At 42.7% G+C, this 20,316-nt stretch overlaps 1 protein-coding gene across 1 annotated transcript in view; it reads right to left on the minus strand.

The window, feature by feature from the left end:
• Nucleotides 1–20,316, minus strand: part of col27a1a (collagen, type XXVII, alpha 1a) — a 67,261-nt gene that overhangs the window by 45,362 nt on the left and 1,583 nt on the right. The window contains exons 2-5 of the mRNA XM_069169355.1: nucleotides 16,978–17,048; nucleotides 9,867–11,398; nucleotides 6,346–6,399; nucleotides 99–152 (exon numbers count right to left, since the gene is read on the minus strand). Of these exons, the coding sequence (XP_069025456.1) occupies nucleotides 99–152; nucleotides 6,346–6,399; nucleotides 9,867–11,398; nucleotides 16,978–17,048 (1,711 nt within the window). The remainder of the gene's footprint in view (nucleotides 1–98; nucleotides 153–6,345; nucleotides 6,400–9,866; nucleotides 11,399–16,977; nucleotides 17,049–20,316) is intronic.

The following is a 20,316-nucleotide window of genomic DNA, read 5'->3' on the forward strand; positions in this document are numbered from 1 at the left end:
CTTTTTATTAAATTAACGAAAGAGGCAGGAACACAATCATGTTTCCGTTTCACGTGGAAAAATCACTTGTGATCATGAGTTAGACTAAGAGTGTGTACCTTGAGCCCAGGTGGACCAGGTCGGCCGGGGTTACCATGGGGACCGGGGGCGCCCTGTGGAAAAGCCAGAAAGAGGGAAACATAATCAAAAGGTGATGGGGATCTCAATCAGTCTTCATATGGGGATGGAGCTGATGCAGACTGTGGCTCAGCTACAGTGAAAGAGACCAGAGAATGGGGGTGGGGGGGACAAAGACTGTCTGGAGAACCTCAGCCCTCGTGCTTTTTTAACCTATTTTCCTATACATCAGCTGTGTGTGGCTCTGTCTCTGTGTGTGTGTGTGTGTGTGTGTGTGTGTGTGTGTGTGTGTGTGTGTGTGTGTGTGTGTGTGTGAGAGTGTGTGTGCATGTGTGGTGGTGGTGAGGTATTTGGTGTTGGGGGTAGAAGGTTATGAAAAATGGGTCTCTCTGGAGCTGCTTCACCATATGGATGTGGTTTCCCTGCCCGCCTTTTGCCTCACACTCCACTAAGCCCCCGACCCACCCACTACCTGACACACACACACACACACACACACACACACACACACACACACACACACACACACACACACACACACACACACACACACACACACACACACACACACACAAACAAACACACATTTGCCAGGCATCTTAATGAGTAATGCAGATCATCCCATATCATAACATGTTGAATTCCTCCGCTGGTATGCGTTTCTGTCCACGCTGCCAGTTGCCAAGGAAATGAACACAACACGGCGAGATCTACGGTGGCAGCATATTGGTAATGTGAACCATATCACTCTGCCCAGTGGCCCCCCATGGGAAGGTTTAGCAGAAAAACTCTGGAAGCCAGATCATGAATATTCACCCGTTTTTCTTTTGGTTTGAACAACAGCCTACAGACAGAAGCACCCGGGGGGTCTCCACATCTCCGTCATTCATCCGTCTGTCCGACTGTCTGCCTTCTCTTCCTCTGAGTGACTTTTTTCCTGTGGATCGCTGACCTCACTACTGCCCTCCACGTGGTGTAGCACCCTTGGGCCCCTAACCCAACCCCCATCCTGGGTCAAGGGGGATGAGCGAGTCAGAGAGGGCAGAAAAAGACCCACAACTGCTTTAAGAGCCGGGTCAATGAGTTTCATTGAGGTGAGTAAAAACAAATGAGGAAGCCATTATGTGAGCGTGATCTGGTGTGCAGCATCAAAAAGCCAACTGACATCAGACAGGCAGCTCTCTATCATCCCACAGAGGAAAAAAAAAAAAGTAGTCTGAGGTTTGGGCTGGGTTATACAGCTCCACAAAAAAGTCCTTCAAAAACAGACATACTGGTCGTGTGCAGACATGACAACATAAATCCATTTTGCTGCAACTGCTCTTGCTGTCAAAGAGTGCTTTGATGACTGTTGTGTCTGATTCACGTGAGACGGAGCTTTTCATGAATGAACAGGACATTACGAAGGTGTTACCTGTTGTGATTCACAGACACTCAAGATTTCCGAACAGACTAATGGCAAAAACACCTGATCTGTTTTGAACTTGTTGTGGTTTACATTGAAGATATTTTCATTCCAAGGGTTCTCAAGTTTTAAAGCTCTTGCCTCTGGTCCTCCCACAGTCTTCCCCTTTCATTTTTTTTTGGTTTGTATGCAGCTGGCATTCCTCGAGAGTTGGTCTGTCCAGACAGTGTTACGGGATGCCGCTCTTTTGCCCTAAATACTGTAAACCTAAACAAACTAGACATGTTTGAATTACATGCTTCAGAATTAACCCTGTGGTTCACCGCAGGTTAGGCAGTGCACTGGTAGGCACCAACATTTGGTACAGTACTCTTGCCTCCATGTCGTGTCCCTTTCTCTCACAACAGGTGTCTAATTAGAGAAGACCAGGGTGGGGCACACACAAGCTGAGGGCTATCAAATAAAAAAACACCACGCTCTGAACAGCGATGCAGGGCGTTGCTGTGGTTCCTGTGGTAATAACGCTGCTAGCTTTGTGCAATTCTCAGTCGAGGCAAAATAGAGAAAATCAAAACAAACGATAGCCCCTGATGTTTATGAATATCTGTGCTTGAATCTGCAAAAATGTCCAACACCATATGTGCAACCTACAGCCAAGATATACCATGCATGCACTTAAATCTGGACGCCTGACTTCACTCCCAAGGTTACATTCCCACACAGAATATTTTAGACGAGCCCTTTAAGTGGGCTATGCTGTAAACATAGTCTGACTTTCAACTGCAGCTTGTAAAAGACACTTTAAATGTATATACAGTCAGCGTTTTAAAGATAAAAGAAACTATGTATGATGCCGTGCCAAATAAGAGCTGATGGGGCAAGATCTGATTAACTAATATCAGATCAAGAGAACATGTGAAACGGCTGGACATCATAATTATTAGATTCCAGTCGGCACACGCATGCAACAGAAACTTTTCCTCTTGGGAAATAAGGAAACTATTTCACTCTTTGTTCTAGTCTTAAGCATGTGTTTTGCCATTTTTGAATAAAAAAGAGTGGAATTTGCAGCCTAATGTCACACGAATTACAGTAAAACTTCATAATAATAGAAACAGACAGGGTGAATGAATTGCTTCAAAAGCTAACGCTTTAAGAGCTAAATACATCATGCAGCGGACGGAGTATATGAAAAAGGAAATAGTAAGTAATCCAAAGTATTATTAAGGCATTTACAACAATAACAGTAATAGCTCACAATGGCAATGACAAGTTTGAAAATTACGATGGAAACCAACAGCTAACATTGTGCCAGCACATTTAAAATCTGGTATTTAAAAATGCATTGAAGTGCCCAATGAGGATTGCCAAAATAGTGAATTAGAGAACGGTCTGTGATTTTTACAGTCATGGAGCTTATTACAGTAATGTTTCCAGAGGAGAGATCCATACACACAGTTTACTCTGGGGATTATAAAGACCCTTAAAAAGCTAATCTGTTGACTGTTGTTACCAAAAGAGCCCAACACACAGCCCTTGGTGGAGCTCAGCACATTTATTCATTTGAAAGCTCTGCAGGTTCCTGTATGTGCAGCAGGGATCTGAGTTCGTACCGGTGGAGCTGGGTGGGGGAAATTTGTTTAGTGACAGAAGGAGCAGTTTGGAGGGGAAGCATGAGGAAAGATGGGTGACAGAGATTTTTTTCACTCAGACAAAGACCCTTTTGACCCAGCAGACTCCAGACGAACATGCAGCCGGTCCTCGGATAGATACGGGGCCTGTGCTCTCAGGATGCATCCACGTTTCCTCTCACACCCTTCTACCAACCGTCGTCCCTCCACACCCACAAACAGACTTGAAACAAAAGCTCCGCCTGACTATTCACGGACACCTAGCAGAAGCGTCTGTACTGACATCCGTTGCCATAGCAACGGCATCTCACACTCACATGTGTGGGATCAGAGGTCAAGGTTCATGGGTGGTTCTTCTTGGGCTCAATGGTGCTCTGTGTGTCATCATACAGACTTCCAGTAATCCAAGGCTACGGAAAGTCGTGCAAAAAAACGTGTGGAGCTGATAACAGCTATTTTCAGCAAAACCCTGAGAGTAAACTAGTTTTTCACCTGGAGGATGATGCTCATGATCAAATCATGCTTCGCCACCTGTGAGCCTGCAGCATAAATTCAGATTTGGAGTTAATTATTTCAGTCATCAGCAACTGAATGTTTTGCCTAAATTGAAACCACACTCTCATCTGGCCGTGAGGGGAAAGTGTGCGCAGCCTGTTTTTGCGTGGAGTGCGCGTTTGCGTGTGTGTTAATATGCCTACATGCATCTCCGAGTTTGCACACACACATGGCAGCGGCAATTAAACTTGATAAATGCTGTTGTTTACAGGAAAACTCCATAATCTGTCTCACTCGTCATATCAGCAGGCCATAAACACAGCCACACATGTCTGAGCCACAGTGTGGGATTAGTGCTGCGGCATGTATGCGCTCCCGTGTGAGCCCCGATGTGTGCTGGTGTGTGTGTGTTAAACAAAATGACTGTGAGGTCACAGTCAGACACTGGCGGTGTGTTTGCAAGTGACCCCAGTTAAAGTGGCATCAAAACCGATGGCCTTCACAAGTGCTTTTTTATTGAAAAGACTTGTTTTCATTGTTTGCGCTTTGCAAACCAACCACTTCCACTGACAATGCCGCTGGCAGTTCAACAGCTGGTTTAGCTGTTTATCTGTGGCGGACAAAGACCATGTCCAAGTCACCAGGATGTAAATCAGTATGGGGTGATTGGTCGAGACATAGTGTTGATGTATGAGGTTGGACACAAGTCACTGGAGCTTCACCAACAGCAAGTCACAGTTGAACTGTCCAAACCAGTCCAACCTGTTTGTTGCAACTGATTTTTCAAATTATTTGTTGAGAAATTATCAATACTATTCATTATTTTGATTCATTGTCTCTAGTTTTAACTATAGAAGCTGTTCTTAAAAAACTTGAGTCTTCTGCAGCTTTCTCCAAGTGAGAAAAGCTGCAGCTGGGCTCTGCAAAAAATATTTCCACTAAGAATCATACTTGGCATGACCAAGTTCACAAAGCTCTCTGCTTAGATTTTTTTTTTAAGCCCAATTAAAGTTTTATTCCAGGTAGGTTTGATTTGGATCAGAAATACACCTAAGTGGGACTGATGTTGTGGAACTGCCATAACAGACGGGACTGGAGGTGCTGATGGGACTTAAATAGCTTTAATTAGAGCCAGACAAAGAGCTCCTTATACATCTATAGCCGTGTAGGATCACAAGGACTTTAGCTTAAGAGTCTCTCAGGCACAGAAAAACGAAGTAATAGTTAAAAAAAACAGAAATATAAAGGCAAATACATCCAAATACAACATATATGCAGTGTAGTTATTCATTTTTGATGTATTTAGATGAATCTACTGTCTAGACCACTAGAGTTTCTTGTTTAAAATATATACACGTAATTAAAGTTGTAAAACAAGGAGACAGATTTTATCCACATCTGTAATATGGAAAAAAAACCAGACTAAATCTGGAGCCATGCTAGCATCGAGGTTGTACTTGTGTGCGCTAAATGCTAACATCAGCATGCTAAAAAACACACTGATGATTAGCAGGTACAATATTTCTGCCTGTTCGATATCTTAGATTAGCATAATTGCTATTTAGTGCTAAACAACTGAAATTGATGGTCACGCCATTTTATTTTTTGAGGGAAAAAGAAAAAGTTATTACAATCCGTCCTGAGGGAGGAATGAATGTCCGCACCAAGTTTTATAGCAATCCGTCCAACAGCTGTTGAGACATTTCTTTCAAAAACACAAATATAAACCTAAATGCTGGCAAGAGAGGGCATTCAGTGCAATGGGAATAACGCTGCCAAATTCAATCGCAATCCATCCAAATGTTATTGAGAAGATTTCAGTTTAGATCGTGTGGACGCTGCAATAGAACCACACTACTTGTCACTTAAAAAAATGTCAGTCTGAATTCATACATTAGGGACTGAGAGAAACAGAGGAAGCAAAGGAGAATTTCTGAAAGAAGACCCTTGAATGAGACTATATCTATTTAACTGCCTTGGAAAAAGAGGCCTTTCATGAGTCTAGAATGGGATTCCTATGAAGTCTTGGTGCAGCAGCTCAGGCAGGAGAAGAAAGTCCAGAGGAGCCATGTGTTCTCTGTCTGTTTACAGTGCTTTTATTAGGCATCCTGTGGCACAGGCAGCCTTTTGAAAGGCCGTCTTTATAGGAGCTTTCCTGTTTATGCTTAGGGGTGGGAGGTCAGCACTCGCAGCCCCGTGCTGAATATGGTCAATCTGCTGACATAGGAAAACTCTGTGTGTGAGTATGAGAGAGTTTGTGTGTGTCAGCTGGTTGACAGGAGGGATTTAAAGTGATGTGGGAGCCCGGCTGTTGCAGGTTATTATTGTGACTGCAGAAAACAGACCAGGACTTTGCCTTTTGGGCCGAGACGCGCAGATACAGTCGTCTCGGCCGTCGCCTGTCTGTGCGTCTGTCTGTCTTTCTGAGTCACTTCTCTGCCGGAGGAGGTTATGAAGACTGTTTGTCTTTGAGCTTTCAGTCAACACCTACGTCAGCAGCAGTAGCACAAACACAAACACACAAACACAGCACACACACACACACATAGATTCCCACTATAAACCTAAATGAAGACATTTCTATTTATACCTTTCCATTAAAAAAAATCTTGAGGTAAAACACCAAATTATTTCTAGATGTTACAAATTGAAGTGTATTTGATTTTCCTGGAGCTGTTTAAAGCCGAGGAGACTTACCCGAGCACCCCTCTTGCCTGCCAGGCCTGGCTTCCCTGGAGGTCCTGGGAGTCCCTGGAAAGAGATGATTCAGTGAGTGTTGCATGCTGATGTACCACACACAAGATCTTCATCTAACATACTCCGTCAAAACCCATTAGGTCATGAAGACTCTTTACATTGAACTCCTCCACCTCACACAGGCTGCACTGTGTCTGCAGGGTAAAAAAAAAAAAGTGACACCTTTTCCCTCTGAAGTAATTCCATCTCAAGGTGATGAGAGTTCAGCCTTATCCATCAGGACGTTCGGAGCCTGTGTGGCAGGAAACCATAGAAACACTAGAAATAACAGGTCATTTCCTGCACCACTCAATGCCCCTGTGTGTCTTTATCGGGCTCGTGCTTGTTCGTTTTCTTTTAATCAAAAAGGAGGAAAAGGAGCAGTGGGGAAAAACAGAGCGCTTGTGGTTATTTCGGCTAACAAGACCAACCTGCAGGGCGCTGGACTTGGATGTAAGCTTGTGTTAAAGCATCTGTACAACATTTTCAAAAAATTTCGTCCATCGTAAAATGCATAGCAGTATCTTTACTACAGCATTAAATCGGATGCCTAAGATAACACGGATATGTGAATGTAGTAAAAAAGCAGCAGCATCGACCATAAAGTGCAGCTATTGATGTGTCGGAGTTGTGCCCTTTCTGTAGATTCCTCATCTCAATTTTCACAAGGCTGTGAACTTTAAGAGACAAGGGACTACTTCAAAAACAATTTCAACAGCACACACACAAACCTGAGTCTAAAGGTTATGATCATAAACACTGCCTGTGAAAACTGTGTCAGATCTGGCTTACATCTCTCTGACGATTATAATTGGCCCCCCACCGTCTCTTCCAGGATGACCTCCAGGGTTCAGACCACCCTTAGTGTTGCAGGTGATGTTCTCTATGGTGGCCCAAAGACCTGTCAACGCCAACACACACTCCTGTCTGTCCTCACACTTCCACCCACTACTTCAGCTCCTCCTTCCTGACACTTGTTTGTTTGTTTGTTTACTCCCACCATCTTTTCGTCTTTGCACCTGTCCATCTTTAACCTTTTTGTTTTTCTGAGAGAATTTGTTTGATTGCTGCTCTGTACCCAGCAAAGTCACAGTCTGATGAAGTTTCCATATCAGTAAGCATTTTCCAGTCACCACATTTTAAAACAAAGTGTGATTACGACGGCTGTTTTCAGTTATGATGTTTAGATTTGCTGGCTGTGCCAATGAGGAAGTCCGAATTATGTATTGTGCACAAAGTTTGGCTTCTACGTAGAAAAATATACTTAAATTGACTTGTTTGTCTTGAAATGAATTCAAAACTACTGGTGTATACACACTGCAAATTTGCACATTCCCTAAACTCTAATCTTTTATTGCCATAATTTGACAAATTGAACCCATTTTAGGCTTCTTAGCTGTGGCAGCATTTAAGTACACAGCCTGCAGGTACAATTTAACTGAAGCTGAGATATGCACGGAGTTTAAAAACAGTCAGTCAGGTTTAAATTAAAGTTAATCTCTGGGCTGGTACTTTTTTAATAAAAAAAAAAAAAAATATCAAATCAAAACTCCTTTCAACAAAATTCAGAACATATAAATGACATTCAGGTGTGAAGTGAACAACATCTCGAAGAAAATCATTTTTAAAGAAATGGCTGTGCCGTTTGTGTGGCTGTGCTGGATGTTTCTCCTGGCAGAACAGAGTCCAGCTTCTCTGCATGATGGAAAGTCCAAATCACACATCTACTGTGTTTCACTTGAAGAGTCTTTAATGTTTTAGGCAGCCAGAGAATGACAAAGCTGAACCTGAATTAATGAATCAAAAAGTTTCTGATTTTCAAACGTGTCAAAATGTGTGTGTGAAAGAGTATGTAAAAGGCTGTGGGAAAAAGTGTGAGAGAAAGAGTATGTGCATGACGTGTGTTTATAAAATCCAAGGTATGTTGAAAAGGAAGCGTGACTGAGTTCATCTGGGATCTCCCTACACAGAGACACACACAAATGCATGCACATTTACAATAAATTATCCATCCAGTCTGTTATATCCTCCTATGACACTCATTTCCATGACCATTTTATCTAAAGTCTGGCACATCTCTGCAGATTTTAGTGCAATTCTGGGCCATAATTCCACGACAGGCTACATTTTTTTTATCTGATCCTTTTGAGTTTTGCAAGGTTGGATGTTCAGGCAAAGACTTGTATTAAAAGCACTCCTCTAAGATTGGTATAATTTAACTTATTTGGCATAACATAAGCACTCATAAATGTGCCAGACAGTTTTTTGGTGAATGACCTTCTAACTTCCCTTAATGATGCTTCCACAATTTATTTTCTATGGTAGATTACTGCATTTCATAGCAAGATTACAGGTACTGCTTTTTAATGGCAGTAATTTGGTTTGCTGTAATGACAGTAAAGTCTGCTGTGGACATCGGGACAGAGGTAAATTAGCCAATCCTAGACACACTCTACTTTGCAGTCTACAGCAGCAAATTACTGACTAGGAAGAAGCAAGGCACACGTATCAAACATGAAGGCCCTGCTCACACTTTAAACTAAGATACAAGTAAAAACATACCCAAGAAACACAGAGAGAGATGTGGAGTCTGATTACTCAGGCCACACTTGGATAGGGGGGGGGGTAAATTCACTGTATAGACAATTATGTGTAGCTTATAAAATGATGAAACTCCCATATGGAAAAACTTGAACAATTAGAAGTTATTTTCTCTGCTCTGTGGCCAAGTTAAATATGAGTGTATATTTTGTGTTAAGTGGCTGTCACAGTTTACCCAAGAATGAAATGAAATATGAAGCTAAATGTGATCTCTAGTGGTCATTTGAGACGAAGCACTCTGATGCTCGGTGTGAACTGAACTCTGTGAAAAAAAGGGTAAAAGTGGATCTGGCTGCTTCAGTGTTCCCACTTCCAGCAACACACCAAAAGGCCAAGCCTACCTTTGCATTGGGAAGCTGAATGTTTACTGACTGCTCTGACCCTTGACCTTGCTTTGAAAGGGGGCCATGTGACCTCCACTAGCAGTCTCTGACAGAGGAATCTGGTGCAGAGACGGCAAGGCGTCAGACCTGACACGTCACACCCAGCCTGGAGGCTCAGAGGAAGGAGGAAAGAAGGGAGAAAAATCAAGGACTTCTAACCTGTGTGGAGAAGGAGATGGTCCCATATTAACCTACACATCTCTGTGGTTTCATATTTCTAACCCCGCAGCAGTTTAATCCAACCTGGTCTGTCATTGGGTAACAAAGACCAGCACAAACTGGGATGACCTCAATGGAGTGATTCTTAGCTGACTTTTACTGCTTTATTAATATAAACTAGTAAAACTCAGCACATGCGACTGCCAACACAAACAGATAAGACATTCACTGCATGTTTCTGGTTCATCTTGGAGAACATTTAGAGATGATTTGCCTTTTTTGTAGCACTTGCACACCAACACTCAAACTAACTGCCTCAGGCTGAACAGAGGTTCTTACCGTCAAGCCTTCGTCTCCCTTCTCTCCCTTAGATCCGTCCAGCATCGAGAACTGTGTAGGTGGCACCTCCCAGCTCTGGAAGCCATCAGTAGCAGGTGGTGTTACTGCGTTGAATGAAGGCTTGGTAGGTCGCGGGGTGACTGGAGCCCTGGTAGTTTTGGGTGGCTTTGTGGGCTTGGTAATCTGTTTTGAGACTGGCTTGGGAATCTGTTTTGAGACTGGCTTAGGGTTTTTAGCGGTTGTAGTTTTGGAGGTTGTTGATTTTGAGGAGTTGACTTTGGATATTGTTGGTTTGGTCGGGGCAACTTTGACAGAATTTGATTTGGGAGTGGCTTTGGGTGATGTAACTTTAGGCTTGGGAGGTGGTTTCTTGGCTGGGGTGGGTTGTGGTTTCCTTGTGACGGCACCTTGGTCTGATAAGGTGGAGTCGGGCTTTGTCTTGGAGGGTTTGGTGCTGGTAGTGGCTGGAGCAGTAGGTTTCTTCTTGTTGTCTGTTCCTGCAATCGTCTTTTTCAGGTTGATTTTAGGAGTGGGCTTTGGGGGAGTGGGTTTGGAGGGTTTCTGATTTGAAGCTTTAGACGTGGAGGGTTTTGGGGTTGGTGGTTTCGTGGGCAGTGCTCCTGTCCTGAGTGGTGCTGTGACGGTTTCGGTCCTGGTCTTGGGAGGTGGGGAGGCCAAACCAAGCTGGGTTGTGACTGGCATCACAGTCCCCAGAATGGGTGTAGGAAGGCTCCCATGGTTCGGCTTTATCGTTTGGGTGGGTGCCACGTATCTGACAGCCGAGGCAGCAGCAGCGACACTCCTGGCAAGGCTCAACCCCGTCGGCTTCCTGGCAGTTTCTGGGCCACCACGTTTAGGGGTAGCAACAGTAGCTGTGATGTTTGTTTCTCTCGGTAGGATAGGCAGCAAAGGAAGAAGGTTAGGCCTGTATGTGTCAGCTTCCCTGCACTGTTTCTTAATGTACCTGCAGTAGTTGTGAGCTGCCTGTGCAGAAGGGACCAGGTCAAACTGGCAGATGGCTCCTTCAAAGTGTGCTGAAGCGTGCTGCTGGCTTGTCCTCCCCAGCAGGAAGGAGCCCTGCAGCTCTGGAGCCAGTCCTTCCTCACTGTCCCACCCAAAGTCTGCATGAACACTCTGCTCTCCGCAGGAGGCATATAGAGTCACTTTCTGTCCATTAATTCCCACCGCCAGCTGGTGCCACTGGCCATCGTGGGGCTCATAGGGCAGTGACACCGAGGTGTTGGGTCCTGTGTGGAGGACCAGGTTTCCCGGTACAAGCTGCAGACCAAGAAGGAGCTTCTTGCGGCCTGAGAGCAGGGTGAAGAGGAAAGCACTGTTGACACGGTGTGAGCGTACACTCAGGACCAGTGCCAGGTTGGGCCAGATGGCCGCTGGAAGGATTGAGCGCAATGGAGCCTCGATGTGCGCCCGCTGGTTGAGGATGATTCCCGATCTGAATGGAATGACCCCAGCTGGCACCGAGCGTGACAGCTTCTCTCCCTTAAGCCCCAACTTTTGGAGGATGTCCACATCTGGAAAGAATGTTAGACACGTGAATAATTATGACAGCCTTGTTTATGAAGATTATGCCAATTATTATGAACTCTCTTTAGTACCTGGCAAGAATATTTCAAGTTTTACTCTTAAGATTGACGACTCTACATCATACCTCTGATCACATCTGTTTGGTTGATCCTTGATCAGTCATATACAATAAATAAAGATGACAATATTTCTCATCACAATCATTGGGAACAAGGCTTAACATAAACACCACCAGAAAGTTTAGAATTAATAAAAGAAAACAGGACTACAACAGGTCTATTGTAAGAAGAAATGACTTTCACAGAGCATCTGGCCTCATTAGAAACTTTTGCTATGTTGTTCATTTGTGTGTTCATCAGAGCACTCATCACACTCATCTGTGGAAATGATACATGTTAAATGGTAGTGAAAATGGAAACACTGACTCTTGAGCAACAATCACACACAAAATTAAAAACCCTTAATCAAATTTATAAAGAAATATTAGTAGAACATTCTGGGCTCATGTATAAGAGTCAGGTTCTGTGTTGGTTGGAAGGCCAGTCTGACCTGCAGGTGCTGCAGGGTGAAGAGATGGGGAAAAGAATGAAAAAAAATACAAAGAGCAATAAACTCGCTGGGTTTTGAGATCCCAGATTGCTTCTGTAGGCTATTTAGTGCAACTCTATGCCAAAACAAATTCATGGCCAGACATATATAAAATCTGAATGATGATAGGGAAATGGAGCAACCTAGTTTAGCTGTCTGGTAGATGCCGCACTGAAGCACTGTGGCAGCTGCTGTTTCAAATGTCAGTGGTTTGCAGAAACACGTTTCTCTCCAAAATGGCCGTATGATGCATTAAACAGCTTTAAGTATGCCAACAACAAGTGCTGCGTGTTTATTGCTTCACAAGCCTGCAAATTCTTCCATGCTCATAATTTTAAACTGTATTGAAGTTTGCAGCACTTCAACACAAATAGCTACAGCTTTACTCATAACAAACTCCACTGTAACATAATTCGTGTTTTTTCATCTAAACCAAAGCACATCTCTATGATCCTATCCTAATTTTCTCATTTCTCTGAACCTCTTGGGTAGTCCCATAGACTTAAAATTAAATTTTGATTGATATGGGGCAAAAGATAATTGATTTGTGATCACCAATTTATCATTGCACTCCAGTTACATCACCAGATTCATGATGGACAGAAAGAAAGGAACATAATGATTGCAGCAGAACCAGACGTATTCTCTTTCTCAGTCCATGCTTTCTTTGTATGGACTCCCAGGCCATGTGATGCTCAGAGCAAGACAAGACTTTGTTGGTGTTCAGCCTGTGCTTTTGGAAACATGATGACTGGTGGAGATAATTGTGAGGAGAGTCATGGCCAAAGCAGCCAGTACCAGGAATGCACAATCAGGCTAAAGGACTGAATCCTTTCTCAATAGCTACCTGAAAAGACCACTGGATTGTTTTTAATGCTGACAAATATTTGCTTGTGAATTTTGAAGCACAAAGAAGAGTTGAGGTTCAAAATATACATTACTTTCACACCAGTTTCCACAGCTGCGAACTGACTGTATCGTATGTAATGTGATGTGATGGATATGTTCACTGATAAACCAAAGGACATCAGCATCATCATAACCTTTCCCCCTTCTCTTCTCTGTCCTCATCAATGGAGAGAGTTTGGTCTTTCAGAACATGGCCACAGTAACCACAAGTGAGCACAAAATCTCCCTGCCTGGAGGCGGAATACAGTTTCCAGCCTTTCAGCCAACTCTGACTCTCTGTTCAGTATTTCGGTCTCAGTAGTCCAGGCTCTCTTTGTCTCGATGACCTGTGATCTCAGACCTAGGCCCCTCACCATCTTCATTGTCCATGGGCTCACTCTGACCTGTGGTCATTGGGCCTTGTCTAATGGGGACATGTGTATGTATACAGAAGCCCTGCTTGTGAAAAGATAGAAAAATGGGGAAAGCAATGTTGATGAGATGACAGAAAGTGGGGAAGATGAGGAGAAAGACCGATGGGAAGTCCAAACAGTTGGTGTGCTGGGGAGCCATAGAGTGTAAGGACTTCAATGAAATGCTTGTCTGTCCATAATACAAGGCTTCCTTCATTAAACCGTGGGGCCTCAGACTTTGGAAATACATAATTGCACGGAAAGTTTAAAAAAAACTTTAACGGAGGGAATGTGATTCCACGTAGCCCTGTTAGTTATCGAGGAATTAGACCTGGGGGAGGAAGCAGCTCTTTTGTAGAAAGAGTTTTCAAACTATATGATGTCAAACCAGCTCAAGTGATTGCTACCAATATACAGTATAACACATTTTAACAAACTTTCAGTGTGATTTCATACAAACACTGCACTCAAACACAATGGTTTGCACAGTGAAAAGTGATCCACATGCAGGCTTGCTGTTCCTATATAGCCAGATCTTTATGGTGTTTCTGTTAGGTCCTGTAAGATTTCCCCTCGCCTTAAAACATTAGGGCTTTATAAATTAGAAACAGGACCTACATTGGGTATAGTATGTACCCATCCACACAGTGAATTCTCCTCTCTGTGTGGTCTCCTCTGCAGCGAAGGACAACAGGACTTGGCACGGAGACACAGGGTGTATTACATGTATGCGTTCTGTACATAGATTCCTGTCTGCAATCTCTTTACTTAAATACAACTCGTACTATTACAGGGGCATATATTGACCTTGCGGTTTTTACAGCACGCTGTATGTATCTGAACAGACTTGTGTTCAACACATGGCTGGCGTTCGTGGCTTCGCCCCGTGCCAAGTCGCTCAAGTACAACGGAGAGAAAGTCCAAGGCTCTTCACTGTGTAATTTCATCCCTCGTAGAGGATGAAGTCATCGATTCACACTCCAATGATCTCTCTTTGGCTGGCCTGTGCTGGTCTACAGTGGGCCATCTATGATATTTCTTAATGATCCCCATGGCGATTCAGTGCATTTATTTCCCACGATGTCAGATTTGGAATCAACATTTGGGAAAATGAATTACCTGCTAGCAAATGTATAAAACAGAAAATCAAGGCTTTGTCTCGTGATTAGAACTCGTAGGACCAACATGGTAACATCTGCTTGCTCTACAGTTTCCATCTTTTACAATGTAGCGTGCTTGTGACATGGAAAAACGCCCCCAGCTAGAATCAGGATTAAAGAGAGAGTAGAAACAAGGTGAAAGCGAGGCAGGACATTCAGCAAGTGTGGATGTCGCAGTTTTGTGGTATCCACCTTAACCTCTAGGCTACATTGATGCCGCCTGTTTACCATTCACTTCTAAATTCATGCCATCTATTCCCAAAACTACACTTTAAATGCACTATTTTTCCAAATAAATCTTATCTCAAGATACAAGCACACCACTTATTAATTTGGTCCGTGCTCCCAAAGGGCGTCTCAGGCCACCATTTAATCAGCACTGAGCCAGCTGTCTGCCAAGCGGTCCTGAGTCACGTCACTTTTATTTATAGAGTACATTTAAATACAAGCTCTGACTGAAGCGCTGCACAACATCAAACAGAATTAAAACTATCACATGGACTTGAAACGTTTAAGCCAAACAGTGATCCTATAGCCTCCACTGCCTCTCGACAGGCTCAGCGGTAGCTTTTTTTTCATTTGGCACCAGCGTTACCTTTTGCTCTCTCACCGTGTGTGGTGGTGTGTGTTCGGAGCAGGAAGACTCTTTCAGAAACTTGACTACGACTACGTTTTTTTTGTTGTAATCATAGGCAACAACCTTATCTCTCAAGAGGATAGACCACAATTGAGGATTAAAAGAATCACAGTCCGTACTCTGGACTGTTTGGATGGCTTGTGAGAGCATCTTCATGATGAGTCAGTCCAAATGGGACTGAAAAGGTTCCTGGTAAATCCCATTCATGAGAGCCCTAAGCTCTGAGAAAAAAACAGAGACACTGATGATTGACATCCCGACTCTCACACAGAAGACTTTATTCATACAGAGACTCAACAGTGATTGAAGTCCACCCCTGCTAGTCGCCCAATGAGAGCATAAAACCAGCTCAACTATCCTTAAAGGAGTGTAACATGTCTGCCTGACACACTAGCTTTTTTTTTTTTAAGTCTGAAGTGGTGTATGCAATGATATTTTCTAATAATAACTGACACACACATTTACAACCTGCAACTAAACCAATTTAAATCTAAAAAAAATTCTTAAACATCTTTAAAAATATCTTTGAAATCTAAATTTATCTCCACCAAGTCTTTGGAATAGACAGTGTTATATTAAATGTAAAGAAGTCATCACTAAGAAAAAGACCAAGAAGATTTAGAAACTTAATACAAATTTGAATAAGGATTCAGGTTCAGGTTTTAGGTTTTATATAGTGAACTTAAATGACATTTAGTTTTGTCTGCCATCAGTTTTTAGTCACTGCTCCGTCGGGCCTACTGAACTTTGTCCGCTGTCGGTCTCAATCATAATAACTGGGGAAGAAGGGGGTCGATTCACTGGGCTGTATCTTTAACTTTTCATTAGAGGAAACCATCAAATGAAGCAAAAAGTAGCTCAAATGATCACAAGCCATGCCAAAACTTTTTGAACTACATAAAATAAGAAGCAGCCCAACTTAGTAGAAAACTTTTTAAATCTTGTAACATTGAGGCTGACAAATTGTCAGTGGACACTGAAACAAGAGGCCAAAAACAATCAAGACTGTATTTTATATTTTCATTTTTATCTAACCTGCTCATTCTCAATTAAACCTGCAATAACTGACTTGTTTGGCTACTTGGTGGCACTTTGTGAACACAACATTAACAGAGCTTATTTGATAATGCAATAGCAATGGAGCAGCATTATCATTCTTTTGGAGACCTGTGTCTGCCTCCTCATGAACGTCACTATCTTTTAGCTCTGTTTTGGTCTCCACCGACTCCTGAGGGAAATAGCTTTAGCTTGTAAATGCCTGACTATGGTCACCAGCTAGTCTCTAACTGTGCCTGGCTGCTGTTTGTTGCATAGTAGGAACAGTTTAGCTGTTAAACTCGCTATAATCCTCTGTAAAGCCAGTGGGAGCTGCAGATTTGGGGTATCGTTATGTGTACAGGAGCTTCATAACTACGAGTGACATTATTCACATGATCACATTGTTTTACCATTGTAATTTTATACAACTGATATTTTATGACAATGTAGTCTCTATAAATGCTTTGCTAAGAATTCATTTCAGTAGTAGTTGTGGATTTTAAGTTGTTTTACTTCTAAATTTGGTCAACCGCATGTTGTAAATCACTGAAGTGAAACAGAAGTGTTTCGAGAGTTAGCTTTGAATCTATGATCTGATCACTCCCTTTGCTCACTCAACTTAGCTTACTCAACACCTGCTGTCATGGCAACGGTTGGTCCAATTCTCATAGCAATGTGTTTACGTACTTGGGCTGTGACCAAACAGGCAAAGAATAACTCCAAGATCTCTCAAGAGCTCCAATAAGTTTGACCATTTTTTTCCGCTGGTAAATCTTTCACTACTGGACAAAAGAGGTGAGAAAGTGAAGTGAGTGGGAACGAGTGGAGAAGCTGTGCCTTACCTTCAGAGTGTACTTGTGTAAGTCCCAGGTAACAAGTACAATATAAAACTGTACAGAGCAATAGGGCTCTCCTGGGGGAAGAGAAGAGAAGGACGTTAGGATGAGGCAACAGTCACACTTTACAGAATCAGACAATTGTTTAACTCTTAAATCAATTTGGCATAATTTTCTCATAAAGCTGTTTATAAATTGTAAGTAATAGCTTTTTATATATATATAAAGCATTACAATAACAATTACTGGTGCTTTATGGATCAGTCATAGCAATGCACATGGGTTGCCAGGTTGTTAAAAATCCTGTTGGATAGTGATTATCCTGTTTGGTAAGAATTTACTTATACATGTTAGTAATCCATTAAAGAAAAGTTCATACATTTTTCACTTAGTAATACCACATCAGTTCTCTTGATATAAATAAAGTCATTATATAAAGATTTCAATCATCATTTTGTAGTTGGAGGTTGGAAAAAAGTTCTGGTCCAACACGTCAAAGGGATTTTTCACAATGTAGGGATGCAGACGTTTTTATGAAGGCTTGTAACACTTCTATAAAGCACTAGTAAAGGATTTATTAACCACCAGTTTAACCCCTTAAGATGCCTTGAATAATTGGAATTACTTGCATTTGACCCCAAAGGAATTGTTTAACATTTCAATTAATAACGACAAAACCTCTGTCTTTAGGAAATCTATGTTCTGTATATTAATAGGCCACAAAATCATAAATTAGTCTGAGATTAGCTAACAATATTAACATCCCATCAAAACACAGATTAAAATAAAACCATGTGTTTTGCAGCTGAGCTACCATGTGAATAACAAATGGGATTCTGCTGAACCATTTACAACTCAGAGCAGCTCACAAATACACTGCTTCAAGTTGTGGTTTGAGAGACAGAAATACTATAGTGGACTTATCCATTAACTTTTCAATCTAAACCAACATGCGTATGAACACACACACACACACACACACACACACACACACACACACACACACACACACACACACACACACACACACACACACACACACTGAAAACAAAAACAAAAACGGTCTCTTTCAACAACCTCGCTGCATCCAGGTGCGCAACAAAAACTTAAAGAGTCTGACTGGCAAGTGGAGCAAGAGCTCGGTGGGGGACCGAGATCTAGTGACAGGCAGGGGAGCCACTGTTTACTGCTGGAGGTCATCCAGACACACATGGTCACACACACATTGGAGGAGGAAATGTGTATAGCAGCTGTGGCTGGAGGGCCACAGAGGAGCAGGCGAACGGGGCTGCGCGCAGGCTGCGACTACATAGATGTGGGAAAGACAGTAACTGTTGCATAAGCAGGTTTTCCTGCACTAACCCAGACAAAGATGTGTCTGTGTCTCTTTAGAAATAATTCTACAAACAGCCTGAGTATTAACCAGCGGCTGCTTCCCCTTCCAACCCTGAATGATTATAATCAAAGTGTGTGTGTTGTGTATCTAAGTGCATGTGTGCTTACATGCATGTTTGTGGTGTCTATGTCTCCCGCTCTTCAGGCTCCGTAGTGGCTAATAAAGCTTCATCACAATCATCTCCACACACAGCTGGCTGTGCTTGCTCAGGATGTGTGTGTCTCCCAGATTCCACGCTGATTACAGTCTGACTCTGTGTCTTATCAGCTGAGGAGAGATCTGCTTTCTGAAAACGACTCGTGAATACAGAGATTTTTTTTACAGCAGTAAAAAACTAACTCTCATTCTGCTCCTCGAGCTGTTTACATCTGTGGAAACTGAACCAGGTTTCCCGGGAAACAGCCCTGTTTTCTTTGGCTTTACACATTAAAAGTCCGCGGTAGCTTGTTTAGATTCATTAGCGTGCTTTTGAAGTGTACGTGACAGATCGGGATTTGTCTTCTGTGGGGGCAGCCGGAGGTGGGTTGCACTGTGGGGGATTTGTACGCAGAGAACTTTTAAAGCAGAAGGCCTGGCATCTGCACACTGACCCTGTCTGGTGTGGTTTTCTTACTGCAACAGTGAGCTATGACATGACTCCCTCAGGGAATTTGCAAGCAAGCTGAGTGGACAAAATACAGCCTAGATGAACAATCCCTCTTCCTATAAGTCATCCATTACACCAGACAGTCTAACTTAGATATTGGGCTGCGAGGCACTGAACTCACATATCAAAGACAGACGGGGTGGAGAACCTCTGATACCATCTTCCTCTACTTCAGCTGTGATCTGCACACAATTCTCCCACTGCTATTAAACAGCTGAGTCATTTAAAGGAGGAAAACAGGGGACACAGTGATCAACAATGCAGTGTGACTGAGCAATAAACAGAGGGGGAGAGAGTGAGTCAGAGCATCTGAATCTTTCTTACAATGATTACATAATGTAGACATGTAATGACTCTTAAGATATCTGGTGCCACATTATACAGTTTGCAGCAGGAATCTACAGATGAAAACAAAATTATTTCCTTAGAGATGATGTTTTATTTCCCTGCCGTGTTGCTTGTTTAGATATCATTTATCTGTGATCTGTTTTGGCCATTATTGCCTTTACATCTTTCCCTGAGCCTTAACTGCATTACCCATGTCTGAACTCTGACTCTAACCTCTAACCCCCAAAAAACACCACGACCTCCTACACACACACACACACACACACACACACTCACACACACACACACACAGACACACACACACACACACACACACACACACACACACACACACACACACACACACACACACACACACACACACTGTGGAAAATTCCTGTGGATGGGCTGACACTTACAGAGTCTGATGAGGAGGACAGTGTGAAGAGCCTGGTACAACTTGTATGTCCATCATCTGTTCTCTCTGCTGTCAAATATTCGCTCACTTAAGACTGTTTAGTTCATGATGATGAATTACTCAAATGATCTACATCAATCATGTTCCAATATTACTATGATTAGGAGTAAATGAAGCAAAACATTTTATGGATTTAGAGCTTAACTGAAATTACTTTAATAATACAAAAATTCTTAACTCAGAACGTGCCCTTTTTGCCATTTGTCACATTTTAAAATTTTACTCCTGCACCTATTTTCCAGTGTATAAAAATGTCACAACATACCAACACATCGTCCAAAGAATGATTGACTTTTAATAGTCAAGAGCGAGACATGAAGGGCGACACCATGTGGACATGTTGATGAATGATGCTCCCTGCAGCCTCGCAGATAGACCGTCTTTACTACATCCCAATCCATGGACATGTGAAATTAACGCAGCTGCAGCACCGTTGAGCCGCTGCTAAAACTGTGAGGATGAACTTCCTAAAGCCACCTTCTGTTTTTCTTTACCCAC

The sequence above is a fragment of the Embiotoca jacksoni genome, unplaced genomic scaffold, assembly GCF_022577435.1.
Source record: "Embiotoca jacksoni isolate LCO1_2020_lvr unplaced genomic scaffold, fEmbJac1.0.p SCAF_10, whole genome shotgun sequence".
NCBI lineage: Eukaryota > Metazoa > Chordata > Actinopteri > Embiotocidae > Embiotoca > Embiotoca jacksoni.